The sequence below is a fragment of the Epithele typhae genome (genome assembly GCF_022376455.1).
Source record: "Epithele typhae strain CBS 203.58 chromosome Unknown BXZ73scaffold_14, whole genome shotgun sequence".
Lineage (NCBI taxonomy): Eukaryota > Fungi > Basidiomycota > Agaricomycetes > Polyporales > Epitheliaceae > Epithele > Epithele typhae.
The window spans coordinates 23,755-42,113 of NW_025954205.1; the positions used below are offsets into that span (position 1 = coordinate 23,755).

The 18,359-nt window shown below is 61.7% G+C and overlaps 8 protein-coding genes across 8 annotated transcripts; 3 read left to right on the forward strand and 5 right to left on the reverse strand.

Moving 5' to 3' along the window:
* Nucleotides 1–170: 170 nt before the first annotated feature.
* Nucleotides 171–699, forward strand: BXZ73DRAFT_2261 (thioredoxin-like protein; the record flags this gene model as incomplete). Its single annotated transcript, XM_048017653.1, has 3 exons — nt 171–368; nt 421–495; nt 565–699. Coding segments are annotated over 3 exons (408 nt in total), but the record flags the coding sequence as incomplete, so codon positions are not given.
* Nucleotides 700–4,967: 4,268 nt separating this feature from the next.
* On the reverse strand, nt 4,968–6,465 carry BXZ73DRAFT_76266 (Quino protein amine dehydrogenase; the record flags this gene model as incomplete). The annotated part of the gene is made up of 3 exons (XM_048022383.1): nt 4,968–6,100; nt 6,256–6,335; nt 6,377–6,465. The coding sequence occupies 3 exons, from the start codon at nt 6,463–6,465 to the stop codon at nt 4,968–4,970; spliced, it is 1,302 nt and encodes a 433-aa protein (XP_047879380.1).
* A 707-nt stretch (nt 6,466–7,172) lies between these two features.
* BXZ73DRAFT_6611 (uncharacterized protein) lies at nt 7,173–7,463 on the reverse strand (the record flags this gene model as incomplete). Its single annotated transcript, XM_048021775.1, has 1 exon — nt 7,173–7,463. A coding segment is annotated over one exon (291 nt), but the record flags the coding sequence as incomplete, so codon positions are not given.
* A 937-nt stretch (nt 7,464–8,400) lies between these two features.
* On the reverse strand, nt 8,401–9,068 carry BXZ73DRAFT_99812 (uncharacterized protein; the record flags this gene model as incomplete). Its single annotated transcript, XM_048028126.1, has 3 exons — nt 8,401–8,651; nt 8,735–8,993; nt 9,060–9,068. 3 exons carry the CDS (start codon nt 9,066–9,068, stop codon nt 8,401–8,403), a joined length of 519 nt encoding a protein of 172 aa, XP_047879382.1.
* A 3,135-nt stretch (nt 9,069–12,203) lies between these two features.
* BXZ73DRAFT_5154 (uncharacterized protein) lies at nt 12,204–12,648 on the forward strand (the record flags this gene model as incomplete). Its single annotated transcript, XM_048020649.1, has 3 exons — nt 12,204–12,275; nt 12,334–12,465; nt 12,523–12,648. Coding segments are annotated over 3 exons (330 nt in total), but the record flags the coding sequence as incomplete, so codon positions are not given.
* A 489-nt stretch (nt 12,649–13,137) lies between these two features.
* On the reverse strand, nt 13,138–13,838 carry BXZ73DRAFT_44500 (uncharacterized protein; the record flags this gene model as incomplete). Its single annotated transcript, XM_048019349.1, has 4 exons — nt 13,138–13,164; nt 13,350–13,415; nt 13,488–13,554; nt 13,624–13,838. 4 exons carry the CDS (start codon nt 13,836–13,838, stop codon nt 13,138–13,140), a joined length of 375 nt encoding a protein of 124 aa, XP_047879384.1.
* A 1,206-nt stretch (nt 13,839–15,044) lies between these two features.
* BXZ73DRAFT_99815 (uncharacterized protein) lies at nt 15,045–16,577 on the forward strand (the record flags this gene model as incomplete). Its single annotated transcript, XM_048028127.1, has 9 exons — nt 15,045–15,227; nt 15,293–15,366; nt 15,701–15,844; nt 15,940–16,013; nt 16,063–16,126; nt 16,199–16,243; nt 16,299–16,323; nt 16,380–16,385; nt 16,443–16,577. 9 exons carry the CDS (start codon nt 15,045–15,047, stop codon nt 16,575–16,577), a joined length of 750 nt encoding a protein of 249 aa, XP_047879385.1.
* A 607-nt stretch (nt 16,578–17,184) lies between these two features.
* Nucleotides 17,185–18,110, reverse strand: BXZ73DRAFT_99816 (uncharacterized protein; the record flags this gene model as incomplete). The annotated part of the gene is made up of 3 exons (XM_048028128.1): nt 17,185–17,376; nt 17,558–17,776; nt 17,859–18,110. 3 exons carry the CDS (start codon nt 18,108–18,110, stop codon nt 17,185–17,187), a joined length of 663 nt encoding a protein of 220 aa, XP_047879386.1.
* Nucleotides 18,111–18,359: the final 249 nt, after the last annotated feature.

Consider the following 18,359-nt stretch of genomic DNA (forward strand, 5'->3'; position numbering starts at 1 on the left):
GCACTCATCGACACCGGCAGGCATGCCGCTTTCGCCAGCGACGTCGGTGGGGAACACGTAAAGCTCTTTGACGCACCCGCCGACAAGGTCACTCGTAGGAGCGCGGACGACGCAACGCTCCGCCACGAACGCGACGTTGATGGGGTGTGTTGGCCACGTCCGCAGCGGCCTCGACCGACTCGCGGCACTTGCACCTTGCCTGGGCGACCTCACCGTGCAAGCAGGGCGGTCTCGGCCCGGACCTCAGGCTCCCACTCATCGCGGACCGCAACGTGTCCATCTCGCTCGACTGCGGCGTACTCATTGAGGACGAGGGCATCGCCCTCCGTAGCCTCTTCATCACCGACCCCAAGGGCATCTTCAGGTGCGTCCGCAGCGGAGCGGCACGGGTCCGGGGATCGTGGCTGATCGTGCGTTCAGAAAAATCACGTCCGACGACCTCGCCGTCGGTCGGTCGAGGGGACGGCCTGGCTCGTGAAGGCGTTCCAGTTCACCGTACGTGTCTCTCTCCCCCCCTCTCCCTCTGCATTCCCCGTGGCCGCCCCCGCTGACCTCTCCCCGCAGGACGAGCACGGCGAGGTGTGCCCCGCGAACTGGAGCGAGGACGCGAAGACGACGAAGGCGGGCCCAAATGGCTCGCTCGAGCACTGTGCGAGCGTCGAGAACGGGAATGTGCGCAAGAAGCGCGACCGCACCGATATCCTCCTGCCCGTGTCCCTGGCTCTGACTACCCCTCCGTCTCCCCGCTGCCGTCCGATTCCCGTGTTAAAACGTACATGCCCCTGCGTACCCACCCCCGTTTTCTCATTCCAGGCCGCGCATTGAACGTGAGCGGCGACGACGAGGGCCCCGGAATCGTCGGTCGCGCTCGCGATGGTCTCTCCCGTCCCGGTTTTTGGTTTGGTGTCTGGTCGTACGCGTTCCCGGTGTGCGCCCCTCCCCCCTCCCCATGGATCATTGGAGACGTATAGAGGCATGGAATAGAAAATAGAGATAGATGGGAGACGGGCGGCGCCATTGTAGAATACCCATGTGCTTGCAGCGGTCGGGCGCGTGGTCGCCGCGCCGGTGGGCGGGGGCGGTCGTGCGGATGCAGGTGGTACGAGGGGAACGCAGATTGGTTCGGTGCGGTGCTACGTACATGCATCATGCGTGTGCGTGTGCGACTGTGCCGACGGCTCTGCAAACGCGTGCAGAGCCGTCCCCAAGGCAGAGGCCTCTCGTCTTTCTCGTCCCGCGCACTCGTCTCTCGCCAGCTGTTTCATCGTCATCGCCTCCCTCACACGGCGCTACCGTGTCACCGCGGCCGGTCCGGGATGGGGTGGGGAAGAGACGCAAGAGCGGCGCTCGGGCGGTGCGTATCGATAGCGCGATCGCGCACGCGTCGTGGTCTACGGACAGTGCCGTGTGCCGCAGAGTACCTTTGGGGTACACGCTTGCAAGGGCGAGCGGGGGTACGGCCGAGCTAGCCGATCTCGTTTTCCGGGAGGAGCTGTGCGAGGAGGGGGCATCGTCAGCAAGGGATGCAGGACGGAGGACGGATGCGGAGAGCCAGGCATCGGAAATTATGCTAGAAGGGGGGAGATGGAAGCGCGTAGGACGCAGAAAACCGTTGAAGGAAGTTCACGCGACGGGTAGGGGAAAAGAGCGCAAGAGGACGAGCCGGAGGACGAGCACGCACCATGTTCGGGATGCCGTTCGAGATCGGGTAGACGTGGCCGCAGTTTGCGTACACCCTCATCAACATGGATACGGCAGGCCCGGTGGACGTAGGGATCAGTGCGAGCGTGGAGGACGAAGGGAGGGACAGGGCGCACTTCAATCAAGACGCGGTGCGCCTTCTTCAGGAAACCGTCGCCCGCCATCTCCGGCTGCTCCGCGGGAAGGGATGATCCCCAAGCTGCGGGCGGTGGGTGGGGGTAGCACGGGGATGGGAAGCTGGTCAAATATTGGGCCATTACATTCATAGCAAGAACAACGGACCGAGCGCGGGTCACTCGAGGCGGGGGAGGGAAACCGCGGAGGAAGTCGGCGTTGAACATCGAACGTTTGAACTCGGTGTCGCGGAGGTCAATTGCGACATCCATTTTTTTGGAGGTGCAGCAAATTTGGCGTGGCGCACGGGCAGGCTGTGCGGACCATCGTGGAGGAGGAGGGCAGCTCGTCGTCTCAGACAGCGGCCGCGGCAGAGGACAGACGGGCGGCTGACTCCGGAATCTCGCGCCGCTGGCGCCTGGCCAGCCCTGCTTGAACTCCAACGTCCATGGTCCTGCAGGCCGGCGTCCCCGTCTCGCAATGGCCGCAATGACGCATACAGGCCGAGGGACGGATGGCGTCGAGGCGACCGGGATCGACCCTTCCGCTTCTCTTCCCAGTCTGGCCCGTCGATGTCCCGACTGCATCCGTGCTCCGCTCGCGCGCCCCGCCGTCTTCTCCTGCGCCTTTGGCCAACCTGTTCACATCCCGCCAACCCCTCGTTCACGCGTTCACGGCTGCTCCTTGCTTATTCTGACGCCTGTATGCGCACTCCTCAGGTGAGCCCTGCCTCCTCTTGCTGTGGCGTTGTCTGACACACTATGTCCCAGTGCTCACATGCGTCGTCGTCTACTGCTACGATCCCCCACTTCAGCTGCAAACCTCCACGTATCACTGCACACTGCGCACGATGTTTTCGCATGCGGTCTCCAAGGCGGCCTATTTGACACTCGGCACGGTCTTCAAGCTTTCAACTTTCAAGACCAACAGCTCGCAGCCGCGCAGCTCGACGGCTACGGGCGCGTGCAATGTGCGGTGGCGTCGTACATATCTACGCCCGCTCTCCCGATCCCTCCACGTCCCCAGGCGCGCTGGCCGTCGCCGCCGCCGCCGGGCATACCCCCCGTCGCGCGACGTCAGCCCCCGTGCGCTTCGCCCGCTTTCGACTCACGCAGTGGCCGCGGCCGACGGAGCGAGCAGATATTGGGCGTGCTCCCCGACGCCTTCGATCTCGTGCCGCCCCGTGCTCGTCGTCGACGCCCTTTCTCCGCAGGACGACCACGCGCCCCACTCGGACCCTGATGGCAATTCCGGGCCGCGGCTGGGGCGGACGTGCAAGACGCATGTCGCGGGCCCGTACCGCCTCCGTTTCCTCGACGTCACCCTCGTCCATGTACACTTGGCCATTCCTTCCCCTCGTTCCGTACCGTGTCGGATACGTAAGTGCTGAATGTTCTCGACAGCATATCTCATTGACGATCGGTGCGGACTTCTCCCGCGCGACCACCACGGCGTCAGTTGCATCGTCGATAACAGCAGTGACGGACATCGCGCTGAAGCGCGAGCCATGTGCTTCTACCGTCCCACCCTTCGCGTCGTTAACAGCCTCAACCAAAGCACACACGGCGCCTTTCCTTCCGTCCCTTGGAACTACGCCCATCGACACCCCGTTGGAGCGCCCCTCCCACGCCCGCGCCTGAATGCGCTTGCCTCAGGTGAACCGTTCCCCTCTTCCGTCCTCGTAGCTGCCTAACTGTAGCTTGTATTTTCAGCCCGGAGTGGCCTGCTCCCATTGAGTACGGGCCACTTTACCACCGCTCCCCATCCACAGCGTCCGGCAGAGCAGTAAGTCAGCGTTCGCAGCACTGACGACGGGAGCGACGACTTACAAAGCCCTTGTCCTTTCCAGCTGTCCTACTCGAACAGTCAAACCAGAAGCAGCGCAGGGGGTGACGACACACAGCGCAAGTCTGAGCCCGTCCAGGACGTATGCACACAGCCGGGGGCGCCGAGCGGGTCTCGACACTTCGTCCGGTATCCCTTTTATACTCGTCCCCGCCCGCGCCCCTGCGCCCATAAGAACCTCCATCCGAAGTCCGTTCACGACCATCGCCCGACGTCCGCGCGTCGTCCGACCTCGTTCCGCACGGATAGTTCCAGCACCATGCCCGCACAGCACGTTCCGCCAACCCAGCGCACGCAGGCCGCCTAGTCCACCCTGAGCCCGAGGTCCCTGACTCGAACGCCAAGCGCCGTCCACGACTGTGGTTCCAGAACGCCGGAATGCGTTGCGGAGGTCCTCCTCTCGTAAGTGCCCACTCCAGTTCTACGGAAACGGCGCGCCGTTTCGCCTAGATTCGTGTCGCGGCGGCGTCCAGGACACCCCTGACATTCATCGACACCCGCCAACAAAACCACCCGAACGACGCCGCCCTCCGCCACGAACGCGACGCCAACGAGGTTGACGATCACCTGCGCACCCACGGCCACCAGGGCGTGACCGTCCGCCACCGCGGTCCACGTTTCGACCCGAGTGCGCGACTTCATTGCGACTCCGGGCGCGTCGCCGTCCCGGCCGCCCTCGCCGTGCGCCGCCCTCGCCACCGCGGACGCGCGACGTGTTGACGCGTGCAAGTTGCCCGCGATGGGATCGCGATACCCTAGACACCCTGGTCACCGATGCGACGCCTCTGCGCTCCCGCCACGGCCAAGTAGACGACTCTAACCGTGCCTGACGTGCAGAGCTCGCTGGTCTCGCGCCGGATGTACCGGCTGGGAAGACGGTGGACGGCCCTTGGTGCGGTTCGTGAGGACGGCCTCGATGCGCGTCACCCGCAGCGGCGCTACCAACATTGGATGAGCTCTCTTCGGGCGAGAACACGTATGCACATATCAATGAAGATTTGGCGTCCAGGGTGGACATGATGAAGTAGCGGCGAACGCGGAAATGTCAGACACTGGAACTCGTCTAGCACTATGGCTCCTCCACACCTTTTTTTTCGATACCTCTGTTCACTCCTTCCGTTCATATAGGACGCGCGAATTTCGTCACGCGATTCTTGACCATCGACCCCGCGCTTGCATCCGGAACGTCTTTTCTGACGGCTTATGATGATGGTGAGCGGTCCTGCGACGTGTCCATGCATTCGAATGGGTGTGTCGTGAGGTTGCCGGCTGCACCCCGACGCAAGACGTATATAATAGAACAAAATCTACAGGTCCAAAGCAGAGGCCATGAGGTCACTGACACGGCGGAAAACAACATCTCCATGCCAGCTCGAGAATCCGACCATCGACCCGTCTGCGGAAATCTCGAGCCCGTAAAAACCGGAGCCGTGCGGCCACCGAAAGACGGCCTTTGTGGTACCTTCTTCGATGTTCCAGATCCAGCAGGTATAGATCCCGTTTTCTTCGGCCACAAATATTGCCGTCCGCCCATCTGCGGACCACTCCATGGCATCGATATCTTCAGTGCGATTGAGACGAAAAAGCGCGAACCCGGTCATCGTGTCCACCACCGACAATGAACGACGGTTCAGCAGCACCAGGACTCGACGAGCACCGTCGGCGGTGAAGGGTGAGGAAGAGAAGGGAATTTTGGTGCTTTCCGAAAACAACTGCGTGACGACATGGGTATCCTCGACCGTTGATGTGATCTTCGATTTGCGCAGAGTTCCATCCCCGCATACAGAGATGATATGTAACTGATCTTCTACTTGTACCATTTCGCTCCACAATTTACTGCCGAGACTAGGGCTCTGGCTGTCGGTCGACTTGTAACGGCAGGTCCCGGTGCTCGAGTCCCAAACAAAGATATAGTAGGTCTTCGCCTCGCCTTCCAGCCGGAATCGTAGAATTGAAAGAATATGGTGGCCGACTGCGGATAAGCCATGAGACCGATCGAAGAGGCTCTCGCACTGAATCTCGGCCAGTTCGGAAGATGGTACGAGGAGCGAGCGGAGATGGGCGAAGCTCGAAGCGTCGCAGACATGCACTCGAGCCAGGGCGTCTTGAACAAATATCTGTGTGCCGTTCAACGACCAGAGAACCCCGACGAAATGCGTGTCTTGAGCATCCAGTGAAAGGCGACCGATTTTATGGGGGGCATTGCTAGATGTTGTAGAGCTAGTCGCAAGGGGGAGAGCGTACATGTGGATGGCCGTCGGGGAAGCAAACGCGAATTGTGCCTCGTCGGGTGAAAATGCAACACAATGGGGCTCATAGTAACTGCCAGGGTGGTTTTCTTCGTACCACTCGGTGAGTACGGGGATGCCCGGATCCGTATCCCAGATCGTGAGCTCCGTTGCACTGCCACCAGGACCATTGTCGTCGTCCGTGATGCTTGCTGCCCAGTGTCCATGGGAGCTTAAGACAAGGCAACGGGGCCAGGTTGCAGATCCGTAAGGTGTGAAGCGTGTTCTCCACATAGGCACCAACTCTGCTGTCGTTTTGGCAGTCAGTGAGGCTTGCTAATTGCGAGATTATGAGAAGCAAACATACGTAGGGTTTCTAGAGGTAAAACATGGAGCAGGCTTTGATCGTGAAGAGTGTGGAACCATCGCACGAACAGATCCTTCCATCTTGGGAGGTGATTGCGCGGGAGGTTTTCAACTGAACACACGATACCGGCGGAGCGGAGACGGTTATGATGAGATACGACTCTGGAGAATTCTTCAATGGTTTCGCTCCGTCCTGCCAGGCCGAGATCATGTTCAAGCCAGTAGTACACGCCTTCGGAGGGAAACACCAGACGGAGTGTACATAGCGAGTCCGGGAGTTTCATACAAGCGTGCAATATTGCCAATACCCTCTGGTCCAGTATGTTCTCTTGGCCATCATTCGTGCTTGGCATCCAGATGGAGAGCGACTCAAGGTGGTGACACAACGTGATGTCTAAGCCTGGTCGGACGCATTTCAGAGTCAGCTGCATTCACTGAATAGGTGTCGTGCTCTCGTACCGTTAAGCCAAAAGCATTTCAATTCAATGGCCACAAGTGTTGCAGCGTTCTTGACGATCAGCGTGGTTGCCACAGAAGGGATTTCGCCCCACTGTAAATGGATGGCTATCAGCTTGATCCCAATAATGTGGATTCAACAGATGTCACCTCCATGAGCCGAAACCGCCGCAAGCCCCTTGGTCTGCCATGTGCTGACAGAATCGACTGGTTTGACGGAGTATCAAGCCCACTTAGGTGCTCCATGATTACTTCTTCCATGGCAGGAAAGGCGTACAGAAGGGGGCAGAGGTGGAAAATGTTCTTGAAATGTACTTCGTAGAGGGTCACCCGCTTCACATCCCGATACTGGCCCAAGGAAACCAACATCGCTCGCCGCAGTGGGAAGGTTGTTCTCCAATCACCAAGAAACTCCCAAGCCTGGATGTGAATGAGGTATGGGAGGAGGACAATCGGGGCAGTGACAGGGAACGGACGCCGGCGTTGCGCATCAGGCTTCACCGAGTGGTCGGGCTTCAGTCGGACAACTTCGACCAGGCATCGCAGAGTGGGGTTCCGGTCGAACGTGTCGCAGATGACTGGGAGTTGCTCACGACTAGAAACCGTGAGCGTGCGCCAGAGATGGATGCGGGTCCGGGGGATCCAGTCCTTGTGTACCCGGTTGCAACGAGCGAGGGCCGCGGTCGAGTATTCAGTCGCACCGAGTTCATCGATGATGTGCTCGATGATCTCGATAGGGACGCGGGGGGACGACATGACAGGACGATAGAGGAGTGAGGACGATAGTCCGTTGCGAGGGCGGTCTCCCGTCGGAGGCTTGCGGGACGAGGCGAGAGAGCAGACCCAAGGAGAGCGCGAACCTAATCGCCTCGCCATGGGGAATTCCGCCTGCGTCGTGCATGCTCAACTCGGACATAGACATTGAAACCGACGCCCGCCGTGTCCGTTCCACATTCAAAACCAGGTCATGGCGCAAACTTGTCCTCAAAGCAGACTTATTTCGGGACAAAACGCTCAAAACGTTGCATGGGTTCTGCATTCGTCCTTTCGCAACCACTCACACACGTTCTGCACAGAGCATGATAGAAGTAAATCCGTCCGGTCATCCCGAACACCTCCCCGCGCCCATCCACGATCCCCACCACCGATCCGCACACAGACAGCGAGACCGTCGCGGGCACCCTAACATCAACCTCGCGCGGCGCCCCCGTCTCGATCTCCCGGACCAACCAGGCTGTGCGCGCGGCACGGCATCCACGAGTGTGGCCGCGCGGGCGTCCACGGAGAGCGCCGCGCCCCGAGGGAACCAGCCGCGTGTGGGGTGGCGGTCGGCGCGCAGTGCGGGGGACCGGTGGGAGACCCGGGGGTAAAGAGGCACATCGCGTCTGCAGAGACGAGGCGGTGTTCGTGAAAGCCCGCCGCGGATGACACCGCCCAGTGTACGATCAGAGCACGGCCGGTGGTGATGACCTCCGGCGAACAGACGTCCGCTGAGAGCAGGGAGCAGCGGCTGCACAGCGTGCGCTTACGCCCCGAGGGTTGCGGAAATGTACTCGCTGGGTGCGCGAGCGCCGTTGCGGAACCTGGTAAAGTGCGAGTGACGGGTGCCAGTGACTCGTTTCCAGATACTGTATAGGTAGTTCTTGTCCGTGCGCTTCGTAGCGTTGTCGTAGTGTATGTGTGAAAGGAGTTACTGGCCGTCGAAGGAAGACGAGACCTGTGCCGAGCGGGTCGTGGTGCCGTCGTCCCTGAGCACTGCGATCTCGTCGATCTCGTCTGCGGACGGGAGAGGGAAGGAGGGCAGGCGCGCGAAGGCGGACCGTACGGTCGAAGACGTGGACGTGCGCAACGGCATCTTAAACGAGCACTTGCATGCCGTCGGGTGACCAAGCGACGCCAGTGACGACACTGGAGAGCTGCCATCCGCGGCGCTCGGATGGTCTTGAGGGAGGGGAAAGGGAGATATTCTTGCGAAGGAGGACCCGAACGGCGCCATGGCCAGGGAACGACTGGAGTGTACGCACTGCAAATCCCGCGCACTTGCTCGTCGCTGGAAACGGTGAGCTTGTTCCAGAACTGGCGGTGACTGCGAGTAGACCACGATACACAGACCAGGGCACAGCCTGCGAGGCTCGGAGGGTCTCCTTCGGCAGCTAGTGCACGAATGGCTTCTTCAACGGGGTCGATGAGCACGTAGGGGACCACACGTGCGTGAAATGAAGTGTACCTGGCCCCAAACCGGGGTTGACTGGCCTGCGCAGTGGAGCCATCGTCTGCCGCGGACTGTCCTGAGCTGCGGGACACGCAAATCGTCAAGAAAAGAACGATTTCGCTAGAATGCTGACTTACGAGGCCCATCGCGTGCGAACACCGGGGATTGCAGAGGCAGCACTCTAGTGCGAGCAGCGTACGCTGTTGCTGAACATCCACGGAGTAGCAGAGAGCGGTTTCTTAGACAGGTGATGTGCATGTAAGTATAAACACACCTTTCGACACCCGATCATCCTCTTCCCCGACATGTCCTCTCCTCGCGCGGAATTCCCTCATGCAGAGCATGAAGCGTTGGAGGCGATGCCTGCCAGGGCCTCTCTCGTCGTGTCGCAGTGGTCCGGGGTTTGAAGGTCCCAACGACGGATGGTGGGTTGTGTAACGGGGCTAAATGAGATGGGATTGGCGACTAGGGGGTCACAGAGATTGAGGCAGACAGTGTGTGGTGACGGATGAGCAAAAGGAAAGACCGAGAAGGGACAACCAAACGGAGTGGCATTGCGAGCAGAGTGGCTTCAGACAGATTCAGACCAGCCGAGAGCGGCGCGGGCATGCCATAGGCGCACCGTCACCAGCGCGGACACGTCCCGTCACACACTGTGTCACGGCCGGCAGCGCTAGTCTCCAGTACTTGCCAGCGCGCGCTGGCTTCGAATCGATCCTGCTCTCAATATGTCGCCCATACTGACAGGCACCCTCAGCCACCGTCGCTGTCTAATGCATCTCGCGATGGACGCAGTTATGCAAAATATTGGACGCACCAGCCGTCACCGCAAGGCGGGCACAGATGACAATGTCGCCGAGACGACGGGATCGACCCTTCTCTTGACACCGACCTGATCATGAATCCGCTGACGGAATGGGGCGACAACTATATGTGAGGGCGATTCCCAAACGCGTCGCCGCCGTGAAACTGACTATGGCCAGTCGCAGATGTCGATGACGTCTTGCGCGCGGGTGCAAGCACACAAAGGTGCCCGTTTCTTCCTCGCCCACAGCGCCCTCTCGTTCGCCTTGTGTGCACCTCCGTACTCCTCTCGCTCACGCCTCTTCCGGCTGCGGATCCGCGGACGCGACGCATTCGTGTTTACTCCACCTTCTCTTTTACCCCGCTCGAGCTCGCCCTCTCGCATTTTGCGTACTCCGCCATCCGCTCCCTCGCCCATGAAGGCACCTGTATGCCCACCCCTCGCGTGGCGCGTGAGCCCTGCCTCCTCTCGGTGCGTCTTCGTCTGACACGCCATGTCCCGGCACTCACATGGGATTGTCGTTACTGCAGGTCCTCGTTCTCGTCGTCCCCGCTTCGACTGCCCCTGCGCTCTACGTCTTCACGCGCGAGCTACCCTACGTTAGGCGTCTTCAAGACCAACACTCGGCAGTCAGGCAGCTCAGCGGGCAACGGGTGCGTGGTGTACATCTCCCCCGCTCTTCCACTACTCGCGTTCATCGTTGCTTTGTACCTGCTCGCGGAACTCCTCCCCGTCCCTCGCTGACTGCCGTCGCTGCCGCTCCGCTTGCGGAAATGCATCCCGTCGCGCGACGTCAACCCCCGCGCGCCTCGCTCGCTCTCAGCTCACGTAGTGGACGCCGCCGACGGAACAAGCACATGCCCGACGAGTTGGGCGTGCTCCCAGACGCCTGCCGCCCGTCGTGCTCTTCGTCGACGCCCTTTCTCAGCGGGGCGTCTCCGTGCCCGACTCGAAGTCCGATGGTGATTCCGAGCCGCAGCTACAGCGGACGTGGGAGGCGCATCTCGCGGTCCCGTACCGCCTGCGTTTCCCCGACGTCACCCTCGACCACTCGGAGCAGCCCGGTGAGCCCCTCGTTCCGTACCGTAATGGTCCAGTACTAACCCCAATGTTCCCAGCAGCTCACCTGTCATTGATTCCTCCCGCACATACGCACATGGTGTCAACTCGACTGTCGCCATCTGTCTCGGGTACTAGGTCCTGCGTACGTTTGCCGTCCTCTCCAAAATTAAGTCGCATTGATGAACGTGTCTTATCACCAGGCAATCTCTCCGTTCAAATTGACCACAGTTTTTGTGCCGAATGGGTGGTTATCGCGTTGATCACTGTCGCCTTCAAGAACGACATGTCCGGTGCCTACGGTACAGAATCTACGGCAAGGCGACCGTCAGAACGTGGTCAAGGAGTACGGTTCTCAGCAGTGACGGTCCACGGACATTGCGTTGAAGCACGAAGCACGGCTGAGCCGTGTGCCTCTTCTGCAGTCCCACCATTTGCGCTCACAACAAGGCAGTGTGTTCCGTCTCCTGGCACTACACCCATCGACGCACCCCCTCCTGCCCCACGCCCACGCCCACGCCCGCACGCGCCTTTATGCGCTCGCCCCAGGTGAGCCGTTCTCCCCTCACGTCCTCATAGATTCCTAACTGTAGCCTAGTCTTTCCAGCCCCCGAGACCCCAACCCCATCCAGCACGAGTCGCTGCATCGCCGCTCCCCGCCCACGACGTCCCGTGGGGAGGTAAGTCAGCGTTCATGGCACCGACGGGTTAGATGACGACTTACAGAGCCCCTATTCACTCCGGCCGTTCTAATTGAGATGACGAATCCGCAGGAACGCAGGGGGTGACGACGCGCAGTGCAAGCCTCCGCCCGTCCAGGACGTATGCACACCAGCGCCGAGCGGGTCTTCAATAACGCCCCAAGAGAGCCTCGTCCGCTCCTCAGTTTTATACTCGCCACCCGCGCGGCCGCACTCTTCAGCACCTCCTTCCGGAATGGCTCACGACCCTCGCCCGGAACCCGCGCGTCGGCGGAGCTCGTTCCGCACGGACCGTCGCAACACACCCGCGCAGCCCGTTCCATCAATTCAGACCGGACGCAGGCCGCTTAGTCCACCCTGAGACCGACGCCCTCATAACCGCCGTCCACGAGTCCGGTTCCCGAACGTTGGAAGGGTCCTTCTCTCACAAGTGCCCACTCCAGTTCCACGGACACGGCGCGATAATCACGCATTCCCTATATTCATTTCGCGGCAGCGTCCAGGACATGCCTGGCACCCATCGACATCCGCAGGCATCCCCTTTTCGCCAGGGACGTCGGTGGGGAATACGCAAAGCTCCTGGACGCACCCGCCGACCAAATCACTCGTAGGAGCGCAGACGACGCTACGAACGCGACGCTGCTGGGGCGTGTGGGTCACGTCCACTGCGGCCGCGACCGACCCCCGGTACTCGCACTTTGCCTGGGCGTTCTCGGCCCGGACCCAAGCTCCCGCCCATCGCGGACCGCAACCTGTCCATCTCGCGCGACCATGTCGTCCTCATCGGGGTGCCGAGGACATCGCCCTCCGCGGGCTCTTGATCATCGACCCCAAGCGGAACCTCAGGCGCGTCCGCAACGGGGCAGCATAGGCTGCATCACGGCTGACCGTGCGTTCAGGCATATCACGATCAACGACCTCCCCGTCGGCCGCTCGGTCGAGGAGACGACCCGGCTCGTGAAGGCGTTCCGGTCCACCGTGCGTCTCTTTCCCTCCGCGTTCCCCGTTACCGCCCTCGCTGATCTCTCACCGCAGGACGAGCACGGTGAGGTTTGCCCCACGAATTGTAGCGAGGGCGCGAAGACGAAGAAGGCGGACCCGACGGGCTCGCTCGAGTGCTTTGCGACCGCCGAGAACGGGAATGGGAGCAAGAAACGCACCCGCTCCGGCTGGACTCTTCCCGCCCGCGTCCCTGATTCTGACTGCCTTTCCCGTCTCCTGTCTCTGTCTCGCAGCGGCGTTGTAGAATACCCGTGTACTTGCAGCGGTCGGGCGCGGTCGCCGCACCGGTGGTCGTGCGGATTTAGGTGGTACGAGGGGGATGCAGATTGCTTTGGTTCGGTGCTACGTACATACATCGTGTGTGTGCGACTGTGCCGACGGCGCCGCAAATATGCGCAGAGACCCTCCGGGAGGCAAAGGCCTCTCGTCTTTCTCGTCTCGCGCACTCGTCCCTCGCCAGCTGTTTCATCGCCATCGCCTCCCTCACGATGTGCTGGCATGTCGCCGCGGCCGGTCCATAATCGGGTTCCGGGGGGGGAGGTACGTATCGATAGCGCGATCGTGCACGCGTCGCGGTCTACAGGTGCCGTGTGTCGTAGAGTACTTTTGGCGTACATGATGGCAAGGGCGGGCGAGGGTCTGGCCAGGCTAGCCGATCTCGTGTTCCGCGAGGAGCTGTGCGAGGAGGGGGCGCTGTCAAGCAGGCATGGCGGACGGAGGACATATGAGGAGAGAGAGGAGAAAAAGCGGTAGATGGAAGCGCAAGGGAACGCGGAGGACGCAGAAACACGAAGGCGGGTCGCGCGACGGCCGGGTGGGGGAAAGAGCGCAAGAGGACGAGTCGGAGGACGAGCACGCACCATGTTCGAGATGCCGTTTGAGAGCGGGTAGACGTGGCTGCAGTTTGCGAACACCGTCGTGCCCTCCTAGACGCGGATCTGGGGAGTCCAAGGGGCATAGGGGTGAGCGCGGGCGTTGAGAACGTCAAAGGGAGGAACGGGGTCCACTTCGAGCAAAAGGTGGTGCGCCTTCTTCAGACAGTCTTCGTCCACCATCTCGAGCTGGCTGCTCCGCGGGAAGGGATGTATCCCCGAGCCGTAGGCAATGAGTGTATGTACCACAGGGATAGAGAACCGGTCAGCTAGCGTGCCTTCACAGTCACAGCAAACACAACGGACCTCGCGTGCGGCATCGACGAGCACGGGCCACTCGGGGCCGGGGAGGAAGTCGGGGAGGAATTCGGCGTCGCGGAGGTCGACCGCGACGTCCTTGAAGCATAGCGGGAATTTGTTGGAGGTGCAGCCTTTGGCGTGGCACGCGAGCAGGTTCCGTGTGATCAAGCGGACCATCGTGGAGGAGGAGGGCTGCTCGTCGTTTCAGACAGAGCCCACAGAGCCTCGGTTGCAGCCTGGATCACAGAGATTGAGGCAGAGAATGTATGGTGGCGGATAAGCGAGGGGAAAGACCGAGAAGGGGAAATGAAGCAAGCATTGTGAGCAGAGACGTAACTGCAGACTGAGAGCGGTGGCACGGGCAGGCCACAGGCGCAGCAGCGCGGACACGTCCCGTCACACATGCCGTCACGGTCACTTCTTGTGCCGCTGGCGTCTGGCGCCCGCGCGCTCCATGGGCTCACCGCGACATTCATCTTCACCATCCTGCTGTCTCTGTCCAATGTCCTCACGGAAGCCTCAGTGTTGCAGGTGGAGACACGAGCCGTCACCCCAACACGGGGCGCGGATGTCATCGAGACGACCGAGATTGGCCCTTCCCTTGACAATTGAATGCTGCGAATCCGCCGACCACATGGCCGGCCGATAATATGTGAGAGCGATTCCCAAAAGCGACGTCGACGTCGACGCCCTGAGACTGACGATACCCAGTCGCAAATGACGCAGACGTCGTACAGTTGCACGAAGACGCGCACATCCCGGCTGCGTCGACAAGCTTCTCTCTTCCTCGCCCACGCCCTGTCGCGCACTGTGCTGTCCTGCCGCCCTCTGTTCGCCGTCATCTCGCTCACCTCTGTCCCGGCTGCGGATCCGCCGACGTGATGCATTCGCGCTCGCTCCACCTTCTCTCTCGCCCCACTCGCCCACGCCCTCTCGTCCACTGCGCCGTCCTGGCGCCCTCGCCTTCGCATTTTGCGCACACCGTCGTCCTTGTTGTCTACTACGATCCCCCCACTTCGGCTCCCACTGCGCTCGACGTCTTCACGCGCGGGCTGTTTTACATTAGGCGTATTCAAGATCAACACTTGCAATTGGCAGCCAGGCAGCTCAGCGGGCTATGGACGCTTGGTGTACATCTCCCCTGCTCTCCCACTACTCGCGTTCATCGTCGTTTTGTACCTGCTCGTGGGACTCCTCCCCGTCCCTCGCTGGCCGCCGCGGCCTTCGCTCCGCTTACGGACACGCATCCCGTCGCGCGACGTCAACCTTCGCTCGCTTTCAGCTCACGCAGCAGTGGACGCCGCCGACGGAACGAGCACACGCCCGACGCGGAGCGGGACTACTTAAGCGTGCTCTCGGAGGCCCTCGAGCTCATGCAAGCCCATGGTGACCACCTTCAACACCCTTCCTCGGCAGGACGTCCACGCGCTCAACTCGGACTCCGATGGCGATTCCGGACCACGGCCAGAGCGGACGCATGTCGCGGGCCCGTACCAGCTGCGTTACCTCGACGTCAACCCCTGCCCCGCGCCCGCGCCCGTATGCGCCTGGATGCTCACGCCTCAGGTGAGCCGTTTCCCTCTTCTGTCCCCGTAGCTGCCCAACTGTGGCCTAAACGCTTGTCTTTCTAGCCCCCGAGTCACCCGCTCCCGCGCAACACGTACCGCTGCACCGCCGCTCCTCGTCCACGACGTCCTGCCAAGCCGTAAGTCAGCGTTCACAGCACCGACGAGGGGAATGACGGCTTACAGATTCCCCGTCCTCTCCAGCCGACCTATCCGAACGGTCAAATCAGCAGGAACGCAAGGGGTGACGACGCGCAGCTCAAGCTTGAGCCCGTCCAGGACTCACGCATTCAACCGGGAGCGCCGAGCGGGCCTCAACACCTCGTCCGCTTGACCCTTTTGTACTCCGTCCGCGCGCCCGCACCCGCGAAGACTCGCGATGGCCTTCATCCGGAGTCGGCTGATAACCCTCGCCCGATTTCCGCGCGTCCCCCGAGCTCGTTGAGTCGTTCCGCGAGGATCCTTCCAACGCAGGCCCGCACAGCCCGTTCCAGCCCGTTCCACCAACCCCGAAGGCCGCCTAGTCCACCCCGGGCCCGAAGTTCCTGATACGTACACCAACCCCGCCCACGAGCCCGATTCCCAAACGTCGGAATGCGTTGCAGGGGACCTCCTCTCGTAAGTGTCTACTCCAGCTCCGATCACGCACACCGTCTGACTTCCGATTTCGCCGCGGCGTCCAAGACATGCCAGACATCCATTGACACCGGCAGAATTGCTGTTTTCGCCGGCGACGTTGGTGGGGAACACGCAAAGCTGCTGGACGCATTCGCCGACGAAATCCCCCGTAGGAGCCCGCGCTGCGCCACAAACGAGACACTGACGGGACGTGTGAGCCACGTCCACGGCGGCCTCGACCGACTCGCGGTACTCGCACTTTGCCTGGGCGACCTCCCCCGTGTAAGCAGGGCGGTCTAGACCCAGACCTCAAGCTCTCGCTCTTCGCGGACCGCCTACGGCGTCCCCATCGAGGACGAGGGCATCGCTCTTCATCGTCAACCCCAAGGGCATCATCAGGTACGTCCGCAGCGGGGAAGCATAGGCTCGCGATCGCAGCTCATCGTGCGCTCAGGCCAATCGCCCTCAACGACCTCGCCGTTGGCTGCTAGGTCGAGGAAATGATCCGGCGATCCGGCTTGTGAAGACGTTCTAGTTCACGGTGCGTCTCTTCTCCTCTGCGTTCCCCGTTATTGCCCTCGCTGATCTCTCCCCGCAGGACGAGCACGGCGAGATGTGCCCTGCGAACTGTAGCGAGGGCGCGAAGACGATAAAGCCAGATCCCGGCTCGCTCAAGTACTTTGCGAGCGTCGAGAACGGGAATGGGAGCAAGAAGAGCGACCGCACTGACTGATGTCCTCCTCCCCGCATCCCCGCCCCCTCCCGTCTCCCGTCTCCGCCTCCCCGCCCCTGTCCCCGCTGCCGCCGCCGCTCACCGTGCAACGCCCGTGTTCAAACGTACACGCCCCCACCCACGGTTTCGCACCCCAGGTCACGCAAAGGACGCGAGCGGCGGCGACGACGTGGGCCCCAGAACCGTCGGTCGCGCTCGCGATAGTCTGTCTCGTTCCGGTGTTTGGTTTGGTGTTGGGTCCGGTCGCACGCATTTCCGCTGTGCGCCCCCTCCCTCTTCCCATGGATCGTTAGAGACCTATGGAGGCATGGAATCGAAACTAGAGATAGACGTCCTCTTTGTAGAATACCGATGTACTTGCTGTGGTCGCCGCGCCGGAGGGCGTAGGCGGTCGTGCGGATCTAGGTGGTGCGAGGGGAATGAAAAATCTATTCGGTTCGGTGCTACATACATACGTCGTGCGTGTGCGACTGTGAAAGCGGCCCCTCGAACGCGCGCAGAGACCGTCCGCAAGACCAAGGCCTCTCGCCTTTCTCATCCCACGGACTCTCGTCGCTTGCCAGCTGCTTTGCACCTCGGATCGGCGCCTCCACGCTCCGCAGCCGTGTCACCGCGGCTGGTCCAGAATCGGGTTGCGGAGGGACGCGAGAGCATCGCTCGGGCGATACGCATCGATAGCGCGACCGGACAGGCGTCGTGGCCTACCAACGCCGTGTATCGCCGGGTACCTTTGGGGTGCGTGCTTGCAAGGGCGGGCGAGGGCGCGTCCGGGATAGCTGATCTCGTTTTCCGCGAGGAACTGCGCGAAGAGAGACGCAGTCAGGAAGGGATGCGGGACGGAGGACAGATGCGGAGAGCCAGGCACTGGATAGCGAGAAGGGGGAGAGATGGAAGCGAGGAGGACGCGGGAAACACGAAGACGGTTCGCGATGGGTAGGGGAAAAGAGCGCAAGAGGACGAGCTAAAGGACGAGCACGCACCATGTTTGGGAAGCCGTTCGAGAGCGGGTAGTCGTAGCTGCAGTTTGCGCACACCATCGCGCCCTCCTCGACGTGGATATGGCAGGCCCAGCGAATGTAGGGATCAGTGCGAGGGTAGAGGACGAAGGGAGGGACGGGGCGCACTTCATTCAAGACGCGGTGCGCCTTCTTCAGGAAGCCCATCTCCGGTTGCTCTTCGGGAAGGGGTGTATCCCCGAGCTGCAGGCGGTGGGTGAGGGTAGTACAGGGATGGAAAACCGGTCGGTTAGTGTGCATTTACAATCACAGCAAGACAACGGACCTCGCGTGCGGCGTCGACGAACGCGGGCCAGTGCCACTCGAGGCCGGGGAGGAAGCCGGGGAGTTTGGCGTGGCGTACAGGCAGGTCGTGCGAACCGTGGTGGAGGAGGGCATCTGGTCGTCTCAGACAGCCGCGGCAGAGGACAGACGGGCGGCTGAATCTCGCGCCGCTGGCGCCTGGCCCTGCTTGAAGCTTGAACTCCAACGCCCATGGTCCTGCCGTCCCCGTCTCGCAATGGCCGCAATGACGCATACAGGCCGAGGGACGGATGGCGTCGAGGCGGCTGGCCGGGATTTTCCCTTCTGCTTCTCTTCCCAGCCTGGCCCGTCGACGTCCCGACTGCATCCTTGCTCCTCACATCCCGCCGTCCCCTCGCTCACGCGCCACGCCTGCTCCTCGCCTATTCCGACGCCTATATGTGCACGCCTCAGGTGAGCCCTGCCTCCTCTCGCTGCGCCCTTGTCCCATACACCACGTCCCAGTGCTCACATCGGATCGTCT